The sequence below is a fragment of the Pseudonaja textilis genome, chromosome 5, assembly GCF_049901715.1.
Source record: "Pseudonaja textilis isolate UNSWEBS1 chromosome 5, rPseTex1.2, whole genome shotgun sequence".
Taxonomy (NCBI): domain Eukaryota; kingdom Metazoa; phylum Chordata; class Lepidosauria; order Squamata; family Elapidae; genus Pseudonaja; species Pseudonaja textilis.
The window spans coordinates 32612113-32634780 of NC_141994.1; the positions used below are offsets into that span (position 1 = coordinate 32612113).

The 22668-nt window shown below is 36.0% G+C and overlaps 1 protein-coding gene across 2 annotated transcripts in view; it reads right to left on the bottom strand.

The window, feature by feature from the left end:
- The window catches only part of PTPRR (protein tyrosine phosphatase receptor type R), an 81470-nt gene that overhangs the window by 50266 nt on the left and 8536 nt on the right, over positions 1–22668 (bottom strand). For both annotated transcript variants that reach the window (XM_087934454.1, XM_087934455.1), the window contains exon 2: positions 16818–17122. In XM_087934454.1, the coding sequence (XP_087790580.1) occupies positions 16818–17122 (305 nt within the window). The remainder of the gene's footprint in view (positions 1–16817; positions 17123–22668) is intronic.

Here is a 22668-nt window from a genome sequence, read left to right on the forward strand (position 1 = left end):
ATCTGCTGATGCCCCAGGCACATTTAGGATCACACTATAATGATAGCAAACTCAGTTCCTTCAAGATGCACTCACATCGGCACTCTAGTGAAAATGTAGGGTTGCTTTTCATCTCTCTAATAGAAGTTTTCATGTTTTCCAAGCATGCATATTGTACTATCAATTTCAGATGAAATGAAATACTGGAAGTCTCTGTTGTCCTTTTTATTCTCTAATATCATGGTCCCATGGAAGCCCATTCGGAGGAGGAGGAGGAAGAGTTATAACCGGGACAGGGATGGCATGTCTCCCTTGGCATGTTTGGAGAGGCCAGAGGCTGAAGACAATGTTGTCCCAGGCCCCTCAGGCATTGGGGGAGATAGTCAACCAGATGAAGAGCTGTCTTCCCTCACAGACACAGGGTGGGATCATCTGCTGACATGCGGTGGTGCTGATAGGCAACAGATCCTCTCTGATGAGGAACAGTTGCTTTCTCCACTTGATCCAAGGGCACAATGAGTGGAGCATAGGCAAGCTCAGAGAAGGGCTGCAAGGCTATTCGGAAGAAGGTTGCCCCAACCTTCCTCACAAGGAACACCTGGAGTGGAGTGACTTAAGTAGAAGCCATGGGGAGTTAGACTTTGCCAGGAAGAATTGCTTGTTTTGGCTTACACTCTCCCGGTTTTGACTCATGCCTTTTGCCTTGCCTTACTTTGAAGATTGCTTTTCGCCTTTTGCTTTGCCTAGCCTTGAGGACTGCTTTCTGTCTTTTGCCTTGGACCTTGCCTTTATCTTGTGGACTGCTGTTGGCCCTTTGCTTTGCCTTTAGAACTGCCTCTTGCCTTGTGACTTGTCTTTGTCCTTTTTCTTATGCCTGGACTCTGTTTTGTGACTCGCTTAGCCAGGTGGACTGGACTTGGAACCCTGGACCTGTGAGTGTGTTCCTATTCTGTAGACTTTATTTCTAATAAAGGGCTATTGTTTGGGGGGACTGAGGGTAGCTACCTTCAGGGTAGCTTGGGGATGGAGCCTTACAAGTTGTTGGAGGGCTGTTGTCTGGAATATTTATTGAGAGCAATAAAGGACTTTCTAGAGGCTTGCTTTGTCTATCTGGGTCATAACACTTAACTAGTAAATAATAATAATAATAATAATAATAATAATAATAACAACAACAACAACAACAACAACAACAATAATAATAATAATAATAATAATAATAATAATATTCCTGTCTGTTCATAACCTTCAGTTGAGTGAACCAGTATGTCATAGGGCAACAATTATTGAATCGATTGTACCTCAAACTTACTAACCTACAGAATGCTGAGACCTGTTATTCCCATGGGAATGAAATTTGGGGAAGTTATGGTTACTTCTGCACTCCCTGGCATCAGCCACAGTCGCATGATCATTTCCACTGCTTCCTGACAGTTTCCCCACAAGGAATGCCTCCCAAGGAAACTCAATGGAGAAGCTGTCAAAAGAAAAGAAGTCACTCCTGCTCTCATTGCCTTTTTGCCCACCTATAAACTTCTTATAACGAAGTTTGACATTGTAGAGTTTGTGGTGTTTTTTGTGGGCATTCTGTTTCTCTATTTAGATAAGACATGAGACATGGATTGTCTACTTCTTTCTTAAAGAACAATAATACTTCAAAGGAATCTATCCATTTGCTGTACTATGCTTCAGCCTTGGGGACAGGTAATGTAAATGCTGTTTGGCTGTTTTCCAGTCTTTCCAGTCTTTTCCAGTCTTTTCCAGAGTTGCACACAACCTAGCAACTGAACAACAACATAGATTGAAAAAACACCAATGATTACGATAAAGTATCCATATAATATGAAAATTATTGAAACCTTTCTTGGTCCATAACAATCATGATGATTTCATTCATAAATCAGTTCAGTTTCTGCATTAAAATTCTGATATTTAAACATGATATGAAAATAGTACAACATAAATTTGAATGTTTGCATTATTATTTATTTTAAAATATTTTTAAAAAATTGTATCAGAACATGCCTTGAAAATATCATTTTCTTCATAGATAGTGAAGTAAGGAAGAGAAGGAGGAAGGAAGGAAGGAAAGAAGGAAGGAAGGAAGAAGCACAACTAAAATTTACTTTTCAAATACAGCAGTTGTCTTAGCACTTCAAACTAACAACTTCCAGGATACAATTTTTAAAAAAAATCAATGGCATTTTTTTTTCTTATAAGTGCTGCATACATCATTTAGTTTTTGGTTTGTACTGTAAGAAGAAAACAGATTTAAGGATCTTGAAATTTAAGAATTCAAACCACTAGATTTCTGCTGTATTATATTAATTGCACACACAGATGTATCTTTTGCATTTAAAGCAATGCAAAACATGTTGAAAACTAAGGCTGGAGGGAGGGAAAAACTTCACTGAATTTCCTAAGTTTGCTTTCCTTGGAAAAAGCCCTCCGTTTTTTCACATTCAAAGTGCTTTAAAATGTCTTCCAAATTTATCTTAATTGTATATGTAAGCTTGCTTTATAGTGTAGATAATTTGAAGTGCCATTGCTATTCTATTATTGTTCCCTTACACATCTCTCAGTCACTGATCTCCAATTCTAAAAAGATATGGAAATATTTAAATGAAGCATATGAAATAGGGAGACTACAGTGAGCTGGAGAAGTTGTGGTTTATTGAAACACAGGACATTCACACACCCACAGATCTTTGGTCATCTTGAACTCATTAAGGGTTAGGGTATGAATACCACATTATAGCTATGATAAATTAAATTATCTTTTCATGTGAGTGAAATTTGGAAAGCAGTAAAAACCAGTAGTAATTTTTTTTCCTGCATGGTGCTACTGAACATGAAATTGTGATAATACTGCCACAGTGTCCATATGACTGTACTATTAGATGCAAATCACCACTATATACTGTATTTCCAGAACATTTACAGGTCAAATAGTATAATACAGATAAAAAGCTTGTGTGTGTGTGTGTGTGTGTGTCTTGTATTCCATGAATTTAGATACTGCTTTATTCAAGTATGAGAATAGTGTTCCTTGCTGATGCAGAATAATCTCTTTGCTAGCTAATATTTTCAGGAGGGTTTCACTTACTGCATCAGTGCCTTTGCTCTGTTTCAAGGGTGTTTTTCTATGCACAGCAATATGCTTTGTCCTTCAGAAAACTAATCAGTAAACCTGGAATTCTTTAGTGTTGACATGGCTTACAGCAACTGAACTGTCACAGTGCATTTGCATTCTGTTTGATTTTCTTACCTAGAAGGTCTTAAAAGCTAATTGCCCCAGAATGTTGTTGTCTTCCTATTGCAAAGGAAGACAGGATTGTTTCAAAGGCTCTGAGCAGAAGACATACAAAAGACCGCTGCACATTGGTTGTTACAGAGAAACATGTCAAAAATAATACTGATCATCCCAGATTGCATTTACGATGGGAATGTGAAATACCATTCAGCTTCCATTTGCCTAGAGCAGGGATATCCTTTTCTTCTCTTTGGTGTAGATTGGAGACAACAGGGAAAACACAACATATCCCAGTTGCGGAAAACAGTCATATATAAGCTAATCAACCTGAAGCATCTGGGTATTGTAGGCCCAATCTAGGTCTCGTTTTGGTTAAAGGACCACCTGCATTTGTAGACTTTTAACTATCTCTGAGAATAGTGGAAAGCAACAATAGGTTTAGCAAAAGATATAAGCGCCTTTTAAAATGAGCAGATGATGAAAATTTCAGGACTGACTTTCCTATTTCTGACTTAATTAAAAGAAACTCATTGTCATGCCTTTGGTAGGGTCGGACTCTGAGGGAGAGGAAGAACAGCTGACAGGGAGTAGAGGCAACAATACACTCTGCCTATCAGTATAATTGAGTCTTCTCATTTTCTAACCTGTCAGCTTGCCCAATCTGTTACTGTCCAGCATTTTAGACAATACCTCCCAGAATTACCAGACAGCATTTTATGACCGTTGGATATTCTGGTCAGGATTTTGGGAACTGCAACTCAATCTTAGCAAAGGAGCCTGTGCCCACATAACTAAATTGTATTCTGTTGCCATCTGCTGGTGATGAGAACACCAGATGCATCTGCATATTTATTTCAAAGCCTGGAAAAGTCCCACATTCCTTAAGTATTTCAAATTTTTGAAAACTCTTTCTTATTCTTTTGGGACGTGTTTTTAAAGCAATAGATAGAATAAAAAATACTGTAATATAAATTTTTTGTAGTTTAAAGTAAGCATCATTTTTTTAAAAAAAATGGAAACATTGAATGTATTCATTTAGTAATCTACAGCTGTGTAATTATTCTACTAAACTACCAAATTTTTGTGACCAAACTTACTGAATATTGTAAAATAGAATGATTGTCAATTATAATATGAAATGCAGCTTGATTGAAAGGGTACTTTCTGAGCTAATATGATAACTGAATTTAGCATTTCATCACCTAAACAGAAAGCAAATTTTTGCATATTGAATTAGTATGAAATTATATTCTCAGAAATGATGGCCTGTGAGGGGAAAATTCAGTTGAGAGGTGAGAAACTTGAGGATCTCCAGAAGTAATGTGTAGGATCTCTCACCATTTATTATGACTATGATTTTATAGTTCAGCAAAATCTGGAGGTTGGAAGTCCACTTGCTCATCACCTTTATCTGAGTCTGTAAGGTCCCTCTCTCATCTCACAGAATGTTTTGGCTCAAATGCAACAGTATTCTTCAGTTCCCAGTTAAAAAATAGACATTTAACTAGAACATTTCAAGATAGTTTTCTTTTATATATCAGAAAATATTGAAAGTATCCCAAGCCAATTTCATATTATTCACTATTCTCTGTATAATTTATTTAAACCAGGGTGAGGAATCTATGCCATTGTCTTGTGATACCAGGGCATAAAGGGAGCACCAAGTCCCAACTTTAAACTGTATTTGTTATAGTTTAAAAGGTAAGAGACAAAAGGACCTTTTGGATATGAGAAGACCTATCCCCTCATTATCTCATGCTTAAGAATGTTTTTCCTAATTTCATATTACAGTGGTGTAAACAATAATGCAATGATGTGTGGTTCATTTCAGAATTACATGTAGAACATGATGAACTATTTCTGATGCTATTCTACTTTATGAAGCCCATAATCATCAATGATCCAGATACAGAAAAGGATAAGGAAAACAAATTCAATGTGACACTTTTTGTTCCAGATGCCAACTTTAATAAAGCAATGGGATTATAACTGATTTAGATATACCGGAGCCTGACCCTGAACTTTCAATTATTTTTATTGCTATCTATTATTTTCTTTCCCTATCCATACCTATTTCATCGATAATATATACATTAATCATGGCTATTTCATATTGCTAAGGGTTTTATGATGAGTGCAGTTTTACAATGTATACTTTTATGATATTAAATGGCACTTTAAAGTTACTTTAATTAAATGAAACTGGTATTATGTTCAGACCATGTTCATAGATAACCATAAGTGCTACATATTGTTTAAAACAGAAAAGTTGAATATACATTGTTAATCAAATAATGGCACTTCAGAACCCACTTTGGTATTGTGACCCTCTAGATCATACCATATATGTGATGATCAAACAATTTGCTTTTCCATGATGTTACTGTTCTAATGTTTGGTATGATATACTTAATGGGAATGGTGGTATTTCTGTGTCCTGTATAATAAAGCAAATAGTCATTTTCCTTGGTAGTCTCCATTAATCAAAGTGTAGCTTTTAAATGCTTCAAACTCATTATCAGAAAGAATAGTATGGGTGGAGACTGAAGACAATTGGCTGAAAAACTGGAGCAGATTCCTATATGTAATATGAAGTAGATGGCTGTGTATTTAAAGAATGTGAGCCGAATGCCACTTCCTGTGATTATTACTCTGAGAAATTGGTACCATTTGTTCCAACACATATACCTAATGAAGTACAAAATGTATTATGGGAGACTATAAAAAAGAGGATAGATGCTCACCCAGTAGGTCAGTGAACTTGATTTACTTTCTTCAGGCAAGATGAGCTGGATCTAAGGGAAAAACTCAGCTGCATTTTGTGTGTGTGGAGCTTTCCATGGTGCTGAATCTACTTGCCAGTCATTCTCCTCTTTTCTACAGTGGAACAGAGGATCTTCAGATACTGTTTTGAAATTCCACTTACTATATTGTAAACTGGCTCCTATTTAGCGATGTATATGCTTTGCAAAAAATTAAGCCTTCTCAAACCTTTACAAAGTCATTTTGACAGATGTAATAAAGAATCAGGAACATCAATGTAAGATTTATAGAACCTGTCTTTTAGTAGGAGTTTCTGCTGTCTGTCACTTTGCATTATGCTAATCATTCATTTGTAGCTAATTTATTTAAATCATCTCTTTGAAGTGACATCACTTTAGATTCTAGAAAAATCTAAATGGGTAGTTCTGGTTTTTGTAAAAACACACACCACATCAATTACACTTAAGATGTATTGCTCTGTTCATTAACAAACAAGCAGCTATTGCCTCTAGCTGTTTCTCTGTGATTTTCTTTATTGTAGTTAAGTGAAGTAAAAAATAATTCAGGAAGGAAGGATTGGCTAAAGGAAGACATATTTTACCAGCTGTCTTTATTATATAAAAGCAATATTCCAGTCATTGGAAAAGAAATATTTCATGGTGGCAAAAGATTACAAATTAATGGTGTAATAGTGAAATAATTATATGAATGCCATTATTAGCATTCCATTGTTGGATTTTTGGATGCAGTTGGATTTATTGCTGGAGAGAAGGTATGGAAAACAAGAAATCTCCCATAAAAGGATTTGGCTTTGATGAGGCATTTGCATATGAATCTGTTACAATAGCCTCAGTTGAAATGAATAATTCAGATCAGACCCCAATCATTGAAATGAACACCCTTGATTTCAAATGGAATAAATTATATCCATTATCAAAGGCAAGCTCTGAGCCCTCAACATTTATAGCAAATAATCCCACAGTGGTCCCCACAGTTCATACTTATGTAGTAAAGTAAGTACAGCAGTATTAATTTTGCTATGATTTCAGAAAAACACATATAAATCTACCTATTTAAATTTTCAGCAGTGAGCCATAGAAAATTTCAACATGTCAACCAATCATTTCTTTCCTAAAGCATACCATCTTTTCTAGATAGACCTTGTAGATAACTTCTGCAATGGTCACTGATCAGAAAATTAAGCAGTCAACTTCTTAATCAGAATAAAAGAATGAAACATTAAAGAAAGGGGAAGCTAGCATATATGAAAGAAAGCATATATATTAGCTAAAAAGAACAATAAAATGCCTTGAAGTCTTAAACATTTCTGCCACCTTTTAAAAAAAGATTTTTAAGTGGTAGCAGAAACTCTTTTACTCAATTCTTTTTTCTTTACTTTTCTCTGTATGCTCATATCTTTTTTTCACCATTTGAATAGCTCTATGTAATGGGTAAAAATGGACTGCATGTAATTTGATATTTATCCTTGAAAACTCATTGAATTTTCAGTTCTTCCACACATGTATATTGAAAACATGAATCAAAAGCTAATGGCCTCAGGAGCCTTTTCCATCATCTTGATTGTGCAGATTATTCCCATTAAAGTACAGTAAAGGTGATATATCTAAGAAAAAAGCACAATTGCTTTAAATGTGAAAAAGAATTATAAAAAGAGAAGCAAAAATGTCATAGGAATAGCTGTGCATCTGCAGGTATTTGCAGGTATATTGCCAAAAATGCCATGATAGTTCAAATCAAATGGACACTGATTTAATCTCAGGAAAATGATGAAGCTTCTTGCTTAAAATAACTGATGATTTTATGACTCATACATAAGTTACATGGGCCAAAAAATGTGTTCAATTTTACCAGCCAAAATATATGTGAAATCTGAAAGAAGGGAGATTGTGTATTAATAGGATCGATTTTAAACATTAAAACACTCTAGTCATTATTTATAATTTTAATATGTTGGAATCATGGAAATTGCCCAATAACAAAATATAGTTTTGAGGAACAGAGATTTCTTAATTTCATTAAGGCACAAAAGAACTCTGGATTATTCCAAAAGAACCTATGACTATATATTGTTTTTCTTTATATTTTTACAAATTAACCTTATAGTATTTAAAAATAATAATAATACTATAATATCTTAAAGGAAGGTATTCATCATTTGCAAGACCATTAGAATGAAGAGTTAAATATCCTATATTAAAAATCCAATGACTAGGCATCTTACAGAACATTACATATAATCTTTTTTTAAAATGTATTTTTATTGCATTTAAAATAATAACAGAGAAATGGGAAACCCTCCCACAAAAACAATGCATTTCTATGACTTGTATTGTTAAAGAAAAAAGCACTTACAGTTTTAAAAAAATAAAAATATAATACAAAAGATATGATACAACATTTTAACTGTAAATATTTACAATTCTATCTATAGTTAAATGGTGTAATTATTAGCCAAGTACATAAATAATACATTTATAGCTATATTTTTAACTTATGATATTTTATATAAATGAGTTGACATGTGTTCTTATGATCTTAATAATTGTCACTTCAAAAGTATCAATATTTTTAACAATCTAAAACTGATTCTTATAAAGTAATAACTCTCATGCCATATTATGATGAGGATTATAAGCCTATGAGATATGTTTTACTAAGCAGAAGCACTAAACCAGTAAATACAGTCTTATGTATTAATCGGTACATGGCTGAATAATGCCAATTGTATGATCACATTCATGTTCACATCATTTTTCGGATATGGAGAAAACTCATTTACATTAACATAAACCAAGGATCCCTGTTTAACTCAACAACAACAAAAATATTCTTCACATACACGTACCCTCATACACATACCGATTTTAAATGTAACCTCTGCCTCCAAGAAAAGAAAACTGGAACCATATCACACTCACATTTCCATTGAAATTATATGATAAACTAATGCTAAAATTTCAACCTTATTTTGAATATAATCATCACTAACCCTAAAATATGTCTTAACAATTACCCTGACATTAATTTTAATATCTCAATAAAATGGAACTATAACCTGAATTTCACCCTATCGCCAATGCAAAATATAGGATTAATTTATGCCTGACAAAATATCATGTATAACATGTTTAAAGTACCATTATAAATATAAATAAAAATAACTCTTTTACATTTTTCATAATATTAATTTTAAATCAAAATATCCCCTAATGCTAGATCCCATTTTATCTTCTCCAAAGTAACACTAATATGGCTAAGGTATTTGTATAAGCTCTATGATGACCTGGAACAAGCCCATAGTTGAATGTGTATGGGTTCCTGAGCTGCCTTAGATGACAAAATGGAGAAATTGAAATCTATTACTTGATAATAGTCAAATATTACTTACAGTCTGAAAAGAACCAGATATGAATTTAGGAAAAGAACCAGATATGAATTTAGGAAAAATTATGAATAAAGGCAATCTAGGGAGGGAAAAATTATAGTTGACATGACTGGATGGAATAAGATTATAAAGAGGAAAAATTACAGATATAAGAATGGTGATGGATTAGTCCTTGTTCAGAAGGGTGTCTTTGAGTTCATGGCTTAAGCATAAGCTATTTACACATACATGTGACAAAGAAATTGATATAAATCTTAAAAGCAAAGATTGAGAAAATTAGTTTAACAATGCAGGAATGATAAGAAATTTTGAGTATAGAACAAACCATTTTTTGTAGTGTCAGGAATATATTTGAAAATAAATGAACATGGAATGAAATAAAACAAATGAAAAGATGACAGTGGAAGTTGGACTGCAAAAGAGAAAGTATAAGTATAAAGATATGTGAAGAAGGAGTCTTCCAACAGAAAGAATGGAAAGGGAACATAAAGAAAGAAAATGTGGAAGCTAAAAAAGTAGTATATTATGAAATGCCATATGGTATTATGCTAATACAAGATGTGAAAAAAGGATACTTGTTAGAAAGGTGAAGTGAAAAAGGCCATGGATGAAACTAGCTTTATGTGTGTGAGAGGATTGTCACAATGCCAAAGGCTAGTAAGGGAATGAAAAAATTAATGAATATTAGTTTAAATGTACTGTTGTACATTGATGGTGATACGTGGTTGACTTTGAACCTAAATAATTTGCAATAATAATTTGGAATGTTAGCTTATATGATAATCTATCCATTAAAAATTAATATATTAAAACCCAAATCAATTTTGTTTGATAGGAAAATGAAGTAAATGTTTATGCATTTATTTCAAACGTCAAATAAGCAGAGCAAGTAGATGAATTTGTGTAACTAGTAGAACGTTTATTAAAAATGGGGGGAAAATCACATATCTAAGAATGCTGAATAATATTTTCTTAGAAGAGTGTTTTGATGCATGGTTTAAGCATAAGCTTACTCATACATACACAAATAAATTCTTTTAAAAGAAGCTGTAAATTCTATAAATACTGATAGGTAGTTTGTTTGTCAGGGGTGTCAAACTCAAGGCCCGGGGGCCAGATCTGGCCCACAAGGTGGTTAGATCTGGCCTGCAGATCCATCCTGCAAACAGGATTGGCCCACAGCACCTCAGCTTGGCCTAACACTTTGCCTGCTGCACACACCATGAGCAACATGGCCAAGGAGAGTGAGCACAGCAGCAGGAACCTCAAGGACAGGAGTGTCAAACTTGACTCCATTGAGAGCTGCATCAGGGTTGTGGTTGGGGGACTCAGGGGGCTGGGTGGCATGGCCCTGGTCTCACCTTCCTCCACTGGAGACAATTAATCTCTCCAAGCCCCACCCAGGCCACCACAGATGCTCCTGATGAGAGCAGTGTTCAGCTGGCCATGTCGATTCTGGCCATGCACACCCGCCCCGCCTGAGGTCAATCACAACTAATATAGCCCTGAGTGAAATTGAGTTTAATACCCTTGTTGTATGCGATCTGTTTCAGGGAATAAAGGCAATTGAGAGAAGGTAAAATGGATTTAGTTCTTGCTTTTTATTTCTTGTTTTGCTACTTCTTATTCATTTTCTGTGCATGCATAAAATTATTACATCAAGAGGGGATAGTGTGACCAGAATGTATATAGCACATATGCTTAGGTTTAGTTATTTCTGAAAACACTGAGTCATACAGGAAATTAGAAAAAAAACACATTGTATTTTATGATAAAATTAATGTAACATCTAAAAATCACAATATAAACAGGAAGATAATATGTATGATTTCAATATTATTATCAAATGGTGCTTCAAGAATCTAAAATGTCATTACTGATGCTATTTAGTAGGAAAATAAATAAATAAGCCATACTAGATAAAAGTGTTATTGGATTAGAAACCTTTCAAGGGTCCATAAAATTCTTCTGAAATGAATCTGTCTCTAAATAAACCCATCAGGCTAAATCCTGAGACTGTTCATTTGCACAAAACCTTTATTGCTAGAGACACAAATCAATTTCATTTTCTTAAGTACACCCACTGAACTCTCAGCCTTTGAAAGTGTAGTGCACAGAAGGTTTGCCTCCTGCAAGCTTTATTTTCAAAACCAAAAAAAAAAAAAACCCTCTTAAAGCAACAATTGTGCTCCATCTCCACTTCTCCTTTTCAAAAATCAAAACCTAAATTGAATTCAGGGTCTTGTTCTCTAAAAAAAGGTTAGGTGAGAGAGAAAAACAATATTTTCTAGGCCAGGGGTCTCCAACCTTGGCAACTTTAAGACTTGTGGACTTCAACTCCCCTCAGCTTTGCTGAGTAAAAGCTGGCTGAGGAACTCTGGGAATTGAAGTCCACAAGTCTTAAAGTTGCCAAGGTTGGAGACTCTTGTAAATCTAGGCAACCCTAATCTGTCATAAGAAATTCAAGAAATGTAATTATAGAGCAACCATCATCCTTTCTAACTGTTTTCTTGGGTTGCCTGTGTAAGAATAACTCTCAAGATAAAAACCAAGGCTTTCACTTCAGTTGAGACCTTTCTCCTGTCCCGTGCCCACTTCAGTCTGATAGTCACAAGCATGCCCTGGGTTCTAATCAGGCTTGGAATCCACCCCACCTTAGGTCTGAATACGCAAAGCAACTCATTTTACTCTAGGCCAGGGCTCTCAAACTCTCAGCCCACGGACCGGATGCGGCACGCTCACGTCCAGTTTAGTGAACAGGAAAAACGTTCTGACATGATACCACCATGATGACTTGAGTTTGACACCCCTGCTGTAGACTGTGAATTAAAATCTTTTGGGTCCAAAGCACAAAATCCCATCGAGGATATATTATGGTTGCTCTGGTTGTTCTTTTATTATTCCATCCTTTTCCTAAAGAGTTTAGAACAGGGGTGTCCAACCTTGACAACTTTAAGACTTGTGGACTTCAACTCAGCTTTGCTGGCTGAGGAATTCTGGGAGTTGAAGTCCACAAGTCTTAAAGTTGCCAAGGTTGGACACCCCTGGTTTAGAACAATGTGTATGTTATCCCTCCCACCAAATCTCTCATTTTATTCTCATAGCAAACTTTTTTTGGGAAAGGCTAATTTAGAAGTATCTGCAACTACCCATAGCTGTTGCCATATACCTATGCTGGAAGGGGTTGATGGGTAAGTGGAGGTTGCACAGGGCTTCAGTTCAGCTGACTCAAATACCTCCCAAAATCCAACTGCAGGGGTGTGTGCCCGGCAAATGTTGATTGGTTGATGTTCTTTGTTGTTTGAGGGCCCCCTTAGAGCATTAAAATTAACTGACATATAAAAGGAACACCTAAGCAACCATCCCTGAATGACAGGTGCATATGTTCCTTCACATGCAGTGCCAGAGAAATTTGTTTGAGCCTTAAGCTGAGCTATCTGAAGATGCGAGATCCCACAAAAAGTTATGGAAAATAAGAGGGCTAAGATCCTGTGGGATTTCCAATTCCAGACAGACAGGCAGGTACTAACCAATCCAGAGGTCACCAATGGACCACTAGTGGTCTGTGAGAGAATTTTGGTGCTTCGCAGTGCACCCAGGTGGAGGAGTTGCTCCGGGATGACCAATGGGCCAGTCCTGTGACTAGAGCTCTGGAATATGGGACTGGCCAGGCAGCTCATGGTGGGCTGGAAATCTCTACCATAAAGGGAGGTACATTCAACTTGCAACTTTGCAGGTGGTGAACATGCAAGGAGTAGCCCAGCCCACACTGGCTGGAACAAGGCAAGGGTGCTGTTGCAGCAAGGAGAGGTGGTGGTGCAGGCAGGCTGAAGCAACAGGTATCAGCAACTGGTGGCTGTTTTGTCCCCCTGCTGTGGCTTCCTGTCAGATGATCCCACTACTGGCTGGCCCAGTTCCTCACCCTCCCTTCCCACTCACTCCTCAACTGGCCTGAGAAGGTAAGGGTGGGGAATGGAGATTTACTCCATATTTCAGAGTGGGAGCGAAGCTTCATCTCTTGCTGAATCCCACAGGAATTTCTTCTGGGCCTTGTTGGTGCGGCATATACCTTGGCTGCTCAGGGAGGTGCACAACTTCCTCTTTGCCCCAAGACACTGGTCCAGCCTGGCCATTTCTCTCTGGCCTGCTGCTGCTGGTGCCTCCATTGCCTGCCTGCTGCTCTTGCAGTGCCTTGCACAGTGCAGTTAAATTTAGTGCACTTCATAATGGGGGAGATGGTGTCCCCTTCTCCTCCTGGAGCTCATTATGATGCAGATCATTGGCTGCAGCCGGGTCGGGCAAGTGTCTCAGAGCAGAGAGCAGGTCGTGCATCTCCCAGAGCAACCAAGATGCATCCAGCACCAACAAAGGCCAAAGAAGGACCCGCAAGACCCAGAGAATGCAGGAGAATCAGAATGAGAAAAAGAGATGAGAAAAAAGAGATGAGAGAGTCAGAGAGAGAGTCAGAGAGACAGAGACAGAGAAAACAGAGACACAAAGAGAGAGAGAGAGACAGAGGGTAGAGAGATGAAAGAGATAGAGGTGAGAGAGAAAGAAATGAGAAAGATGTGTGTGTGTGTGTGTGTGTGTGAGAGAGAGAGAGAGAGAGAGAGAGAGAGAGAAATGAGACAGAGATGAGAGAGAATGATGAGTTAGAGATGTGTGTATATGGGTGGGTGTGGGTGTGGGTGTGAGAGAGAGATGAGACAGAGAGAAAGAGATACAGAGAGAAATGAGAGAGAGAGAGAGAGAGAGAGAGAGAGATGTGAGATCCTGGTGATTTATTTTCTGTGGGAAATGGGTCCAAATTGCTTTTTGAGTGTTTAAGGTTGCAGAAACAGGTGGCCAAGCTAAGTGCTTGAAGGACCCCATCCCATCACTGGGAGTCTGCAGGATTTAAAATTATAAATTTAGTGGTCCCTGAGGTCTGAAAATTGGTGATCCCTGAAGCAATCAACCAGACATCGAGATAGTAGACAAAGACGAGAAGATAGCAGTGGTAATAGATGTAGCAGTGCCAACTGACAGCAACATCAGGAAGGTGTATGGGAAACTGGAGAAGTTCCAGGCCTGAAGGAGGAACTGCAGATGATTTAGAAAGTAAAGGCCAAAGTGGTTCCAGTGGTGATGAGAGCTGTGATTCCTAAAGTGGGAGAACAGCTCCAATAGATCCCAGGAATTACATCAGAGCGATCTCTTCTTTGCAGATCCTGTGCAGAACACTCAAACTCTCAGGCCTAAGGTAGAGGACTCAAGACTGAGGAAGATGCATACCACACATAAGGGTGAAAAGGGAATTCTTTTTTAAAACATCTAATCTAATATCTATCTATCTATCTATCTATCTATCTATCTATCTATCTATCTATCTATCTATCTATCTATCTATCATCTCTCTCTCTCTCTGTGTGTATCTATCTGTGTATCATCACAGATTATATATATTACACATAGAATCTATTGCACAAATACATACAAGCACATACAAATATCTATGTTTGAAGAAATCCTTCTATGAAATACAGGATAATCAATTATGTGGATAGAGTTGAGCAATATGCAGCCTCAGAGATCAATGGTAAGCTTTCAACCCAGGCTCTCATCTAACCACAATGAATTTCAGTTTCCCATTCCCTAGTGAGGCTGAAAAAGCAAGACATAAAAATATGTCTCATATATATCACCACCAAACAGAAGGACAAAATTCTAGCGCCTCATAAGTATGTTGCAACCCTGCTTGCTCTATGACTTCACTTTGCCCACTCTGGCTGTGAAACATCAAAAGATTGTGCACTCCCACCCTGTCCTACAATGATAGAAAACAATACAATTTTCCAAAAGATCTCGGAGGAAAGAACTCTTTCATGAGAAGGTCCTGAAAAACAAACGTTGACAACCAAAATCAGTTATTTCCATTATCCCCAAAATACCAAACTAGAAACAATCAGAAAGAAGAGAACAGCTGAGCTCTCCTTTTGCAGGAATAAACGTGGATTCATTCTATAAAAGCTTTAAACTGAAGTTATTTTCGATACACAGAAGAAGAAGAAGAAACTGCTCTCAAAACCAAATTTGTTAAAAGTGCCTGAAGGATGAAAGCTTCTCCCGGATATAGGAGAAACCCCACTGATAAAAATTCTCTTAAGGCTTCCCAAAGGCACTATTAGCCAGGTTACAGCTGACCTTCCTATAATTAAGCTTGGAATGATGTTTTTCTCCATCTGAGGGAAGCAAGGCAAAAAGAACAGTGGCCCACAGATATATACTGATAAAAGACTATGAACACTATTAAATGATCCTCTCCAGATTCATAATTCACAGTCTTATGCCCAGCCAAGCTGCCCATATGGTTCTCAGTTGGAATCATTTTAATCACAATCACTATTTTGTGCAAAAGCATTAAAAACAGAAATTCAAGTTTCCTACTAGGTATTTAATGGAGATTTAATAGAGTGGCTATGTGAAAATAATTACTATAAATAAGCTAAATTTGGGCTTCAGGTAAAAAATATATGATAAATTCACTTGGAAAGATTCAAACCATTGCAAGGAGCTTTCATACTACCCTTGAGAAATAGAGATTTGTATAATTAATGCAAATACGTTAAGCTTATAAAAATGAATATTGTTTAGGATAGCTAAGATGGGATAGATGGGATCTTTCCTGTAACCTACAAGCAGAGCCTTAGTTCATATTCACAAACGGTCTCTTCAAGGACAAATTTGGTAATTCATCATGGAATATTTGAGACTATACTAATAAGGGTTCTACATTATTTTATTGAGATATTTAATATGACAGCTGAGAACCCCCAGGAATGCACCACCAAAATGGAGCCAAATCATTTTATTTTCTTTTAAACATCAAACATATTCGGGGCCTAATGTATCTTTCTTTCTTTCTTTCTTTCTTTCTTTCTTTCTTTCTTTCTTTCTTTCTTTCTTTCTTTCTTTCTTTCTTTCTTTCTTTCTTTCGTTGGAAAAGAATTTCCTTAACAACCAAAACCTATAATAATAAAAAGGGCCAAATTTGGATTTCATTCATGCTATCTTTGACCACGTTCACTATGAACTTTGGAGAGTGGATTTCAGAATAAATTAGCTGTCAATTCTTGAATTATTGTGTGTGTGTGTGTGTGTATGCGCGTGCATGTGCAGAAACCTCAGATCTCAATTCCTCAAACATACTCCTCCCAGAAAGTTTCCGTTAGAATTCTGGAAACCAAGAACATGGTAAAACAGGCTTTCTCAATTTGCTACTATTCATATATGTTCAGACAATATTGGCTGAGGTTTCCTACAGTACCATCCTTATGCATCTACTGAGTACCTGTTTCAGAAAGTTGGGACTAAGCATTCCTGAGTTGAGCTATGATTTAAGAAACTAAAGTGCCTTAGAAGAGCAAAGGTTCTTACCATAGTGATCACATTAGCTGCTGGGATGGGCAGGTTTTCCACTTCCTGGTGCTCCCCAGTCATAGCTAGGAGATTGAGACTTGGGTCAAATGCTGGTCTGGAGAATGCTGATTTAACTATGATTGCAGGATGCAACTTGCCTATTTTTACATGGGAAGGCAAGTGGAAATTTTTTCTATAATTCTTCTGATCACTGGTATCCAAACTTTTCTCAATACTTTGTGCACGATGATAAATGAACATTGGCTTCCAATTCTTCCTCTGATGAACTGCCAAAAAATGTCCATTGTCTCCTGAAAAACATCCTGTTTAAGAAAAAAAGAAGAAAGCCCTTAAAACTGAGCAAAAACACTAAATTATTCTTCATAAAAAGGAGAAAAATATTTGGTCACTCAATGAACATTGTTATGAGGTATAAGCAACATTGGGTAATGTCTAAAAAGTCAGCTCTCAGACTTATACTGTAGCCTAAAATTAGGCATGATTGTGTATGACTAATTGGTGGTCAGTTTAATAATACTTAACTTTTCAGTTTTATATTTATTAATTAAAAGTATATTTGGCCAAGTGCCTTGTGCAGTTTTGGGCACCATTTCCTCAATTATATGAAGATAATACACAACTGTATATCGAATATTATTTCCTGTGCATTTCCTTTAAGAATACAAAGGAGAGTGCAAAATTCTACCAAGTAGGCATTTCAATCAACAATTTCATTCTAGGTCATGTAAACATGCAAGCAGTACAAACTGGGTACTAAATATAAATTTCTCTTTAGTAAACTGGAGAAATCAGTGCTGGAATAAATTTGTCTTCTTAGTCTTTGCTTAGTTGCATTTCTTTTCCTCCACAGAGAGGGTTTGCTTCACACCTCAGCAGAAGGATTGTGGACACGGCTAACAAAACTACAATAGAATAAGTGAGAAATGGGTGACAGCAGTAGCAAACACTGTAATTGACTGCTATTGCAAATACATGATGGAGAAGGCTAGGCAGTGGAGAAGACCAGGGGGATCTTCCCACTAGTCTTGTGGTAGAGCCTTCAATTGTGCTATGCTTTGGTAGGAGTAGAAAGAAGGGTGAGCCCCAAGACTTGTTCTTTCTGTTTGTTAAAGGGAAAAGAAGCCACAGTGCTGCTACGGCTAGGGATGGAAGTGTCATCACATCTTAGATGGAAAAGAAAAAAAAAACTAGTAAATCATTCTTTCCTCAAGGGGTTGTAAACCATTATGCTTACAGAGAACACAGAACTTTTGTCACCAAATCTGAAGGCTTTTGTGCGTATGTAATATAAGGCAGAGAAGAAGTTGTGTGGGTGTCTATATGCGCATGTAAATTATGTGTGTGTTCTTGGAGAGAGCAACTACTTGCATATGTCTCTTTGCAGGTACAGTATGTAGATGTGGTACCTCTCTGAACTATCTGCATCCATATGTCTACATTTTTGTTAATTTTTCTGTCTGCTAATTGTTTTTGTGTTTATGACCTATTTTAAATATTACTACTTTATGATACATTTTACAAGTGGGATGTGCTAAACATATTTCTATATTCTAAAACATCTTTTTGAAATAGATGTCAGCAACACTACCTGTTCTGATTCTGAAAATGTCATTCCATGAGAAAATTAAGAAATGACAAATTCAGTTGGTAAATTTTGTACTCTTGAACACACATGATTTAAAGCTTTGGAATTACATCTAGATTCTGAAATGAACTGGATAGAACTAGATATTATTAAACATTCAACCACACTAGGAACCAGAGGTGGTATTCAGCAGGTTCTGATCAGTTCTGGAGAACCGGTAGTGGAAATTTAGAGTAGTTTGGAGAACCAGCAAAATCTGGAGATTTTACAGTATCATTCTCCTGCCATGCCACCAAGCCATGCCTACAGAACCGGTAGTAAAAAAAAAATTGAATCCCATCACTGCTAGGAACATCCATTCTCTGAAGTAAAAACCTGGAATAAGTTCACTGGCCATAGATGATAAATTAGACTCTCCTGAAGTCTAGAACACCCTGCTGCTAAATAATGGATAAAGCCTAGTAAGGCAGAAATGAATAATTATGGAATAAGGCAACAATCTTGAGAAAATAAAGAGAACTAGTTGATTGACTGAGGAAGTAACAATCTCCAAACTTTGTTACATATGAAATTATGGAATAAACGTTTCAATAGAAAAGAAAAAAATATGCTCTTTAATTATGTTTATGAAATGTTCAAATAGCTTCAAAAGCTCAGAATTCAGATCTTGCAAATTAGTATTCTAGTCTATAAGGAAATCTTATATATAGGGAACCAGATCACGGTTTCCATTACGTTGACATACATTACCTTTAAAAAGTTCTATAATTTTCTAAAAATAAAATTCTAATCAATGCAAAGATGATTGATAATTCTATACATTGCATTAGCCATTACAGAATATGGTGATACTTCAAGTGGAGGCAGCAAAAGGCCAAGTATTTTCATCAAAGTAATCAGATCTGACATATGTCATGATGATTATACACAAGCATAATAAATATTGTTAACCTTGAGAAGCATATGCAGGTCATTTCAACTTTCTTTGACTATAATGTTGCACATACCACAACAGTAACCAAAGAGTAATATTTATGTGGAAAGTAAATATAATTACAATGTAATGCCTAGAGAAATTATGGCCACTGATACACACAGACGTAAACAATATCTAGATTCTGTGCAAAAAAGACAATCATTAATCCAAAAAGACCAAAATACCTCCATACCAGAATCAATACCTATGTGAGCATAAATTAATACCCAAGATTAATATCAGACCAACAAACAAGAAGCAAACAATACCGAAATCAAAGAATTGCCAAACAAGCTAAAGAGCCCAACCAAAGAACCTCCAAGACTCACATCTGGTTTTAAAAAGTGCAGATCTGTCTATCTCTCTCATTTGTATTCTCAGACCAGCTAACAATTATCAATTGATTGTAAAAATCTTCAATTCCTTGGACATTGCTTAGTCTATTAATATTTTGTAAATAAAACCAAACATTTAAAGTAAAAAATGTCAATATTAAATATAAAGAGTACAATATTGAAAACATACATGTGTGCATTAAAACCACAGATCAGAATTGTTTCTATGGTAATTATCCATGTTCCTTTTTTTCAATAATGCTCTCATTCATTTACTCTTCCATTAAGTGTGCTAATGGGGAGGGTAGTGAACATGTTTAATTGATATCAATGCCCAACTGAATATAAAACTGCCTGGGGACAGCATTCCTCACATCTGTATAATCTCAGTAGAATGATGGTCTATATCTATTCAATTTTACTAAAACCTGAATATTCAGCAAAGCTCCAATTTAATTCTGCATATGAAAAATAATGGAAGAATGAGATTCAGTAGCAATTTCCACTCTTTTAAAACCATTAATACAAGTTAGGAACCATTGGGAATAAATAATTTATATATACTGTACCCTAAGTCATCAAAACAAGAGCAAACAAAATAAAAGGGATTGGCTTCCTTTTTTGATTCACAAAAATGGTTTTCAACTTCAACTATAGTATTTGGGTCAATTGGATTATGTGGGGGTTTACTCAGGTGAATTCAGATTTGATTGATTGATCCCTAATGTATTCATTCTTCTAATTCACTAATATCCAAAGTATTGATTTATTAATTATGGTCAATGCTTGGACATATTCCAGGAGGTGTCAAACCAATAATACACTAAAAGATGCTTTTTACATTATCCCTGGGAATCATTTAAAATAATAAAAATGGCCTCACTTTCCACAGAACATAATTCAGAATTAGATTAACAAGCTTCTATGGCAATAGTGCACATGAATAAATCCTATCTGACTTATCAGTTGTGCTCATTTTTGCCTTGTTCCTCACAAGGAAGATGATTTTCATGGATGTCTTAGGTTTTTTAATCAGAATTTTATTAAAGTTTATAATTAAAACAATGAACACTAATACAAACAAATAGAATAAAAAGAAAGGAAAACAAAAAGAAAAGAATATAGAAAAAATATATATATAAAGGAATTATTCCACCTTCATCACAATAAGTATAAACTATTTTAGCAACATCACTCTTAAAATGCAACAAATGATCTCTTTCTTCCCATATCCCATCTATCTACAAACGCCTCCATCCACAAGTATCGTTATTTCAGACTTGGTGTCAGCAAAGTCTATTAAGAGATAACATATTTATTTTAATCTATTTTAATAGGGCAACTCCACCCCCTCATCCCCACCTTAGCTTATTTTTTACCTATATGCCTTGCCCCATGCCCTGCACCTCAGGGTGGGTGGGGTCTTAATTAGGGCTAATTTTGTGGGTGGTGCTTAATTTGATCACATGCGCTCAAAAATGTGATAGGGCTTCTTTTCAAGGTGGGTCATCTTTTTGGAGAAACACGATACACACACACACGCACACGCACACACACACTACATTTGACAAAAATGGGTGTTTTCCTCTTCTGACAGTAATGAAATCTTCCCACTGCCTCTATATTATATTGGTGAGATTCTAAAAAATTCAGCTTTCATCAGTATTTTCAATTTAGTTGATAATTTTCCTGAGGCCTTGGAATACTCTCTTGCACAACTGACCTTATGTCTCAGTCTCTCTATCCAATGGATTGCAATAATGCAAATATATAGCAGGGAAAAGTGCTCACAATTCAAATTATCTCTTCATAAGTCACACAGAGTTATATATCAGTCTTGGAAAAAGAAAGAAACCAGGTCACCAGATTTCTAAAGCCATGCTGAATCTAATCAGATTAGATCTAGGTCAGCAACTTTTCTAAAAAGAATTGTAATATATATTTTATTGACATTGTTAATAGCAGAAACTGATTGTACTAGGTTTATTTATTATCCAGTGTTTGTTTCTCTTCATAGCCAAGAGTCCATTAAGATAAGGGTGAGTGTGTTAGAAATTCCATTAAACACATAAAAGCCAAGGATAGAATTGCCATGTTCACCTAGTTATTTCTTTTATGGAACAAACTGAATGTTGAGCTATATCTTCTGGCTTTATGAAGAAAAATAAACAATTATAATCTACATTCTCCTCACATATTTATACACTAGTAAAATTTCAATGTAAATTTCAAAGTAAAATTATTTTCTTACAACTCCAGAATTCAAAGACAACCATTGAAATTGGTTAATAAATTTCATGCAATGAAACAGAATTCTATGTTTTTCAACATTAAATCTGGGTCGTTTGTTCTAAATATTCTATCTAGGAGAAGTATAGATCAACATACTACAAAGCAGTATAATTCATTTTCTTCGTCATGTAAAACACTTGTGCAATATAAATCCCCCTATTTCTGAACATAACTGGATTATCTTGAGGTGTCTATTTCCATTAGCCATTCTTTTAAAGCTATTATTTCAAAGTTATTATTTTCTTGTTCATTTTAGGCTGAATTTCTGAGGCATCAGTAACCAGTCAAGAATATATGTTTTCTATCACTTCCTATTTTTCAATTAAAACTCAGCTTAAAGATGACTGGATAGCTTTCAGACATTTGCTTGTTAATCAGTTATCTCTGCATGGTAACAATAGCAATAGCACTAGACTTATATACTACTTCACAGTGCTTTACAGCCCTCTCTAAGCAGTTTACAGAGAATTGCCCCCAACAATCTGGCTCCTGAATCTGAATTTTACCTCATTTTACCTCTGAAACAATATTCAGAGGTGCAGGAGAAGAGCCTTTTCTTCCTGGCTGCTGCCCTCTCGAACATCGTGCCCTTTGAGGTGAAGTCCTCTTGGCCTTTCATAAGAAAACTGGCTCTGCCAATTGGGGCGTTCCATCTTGGAG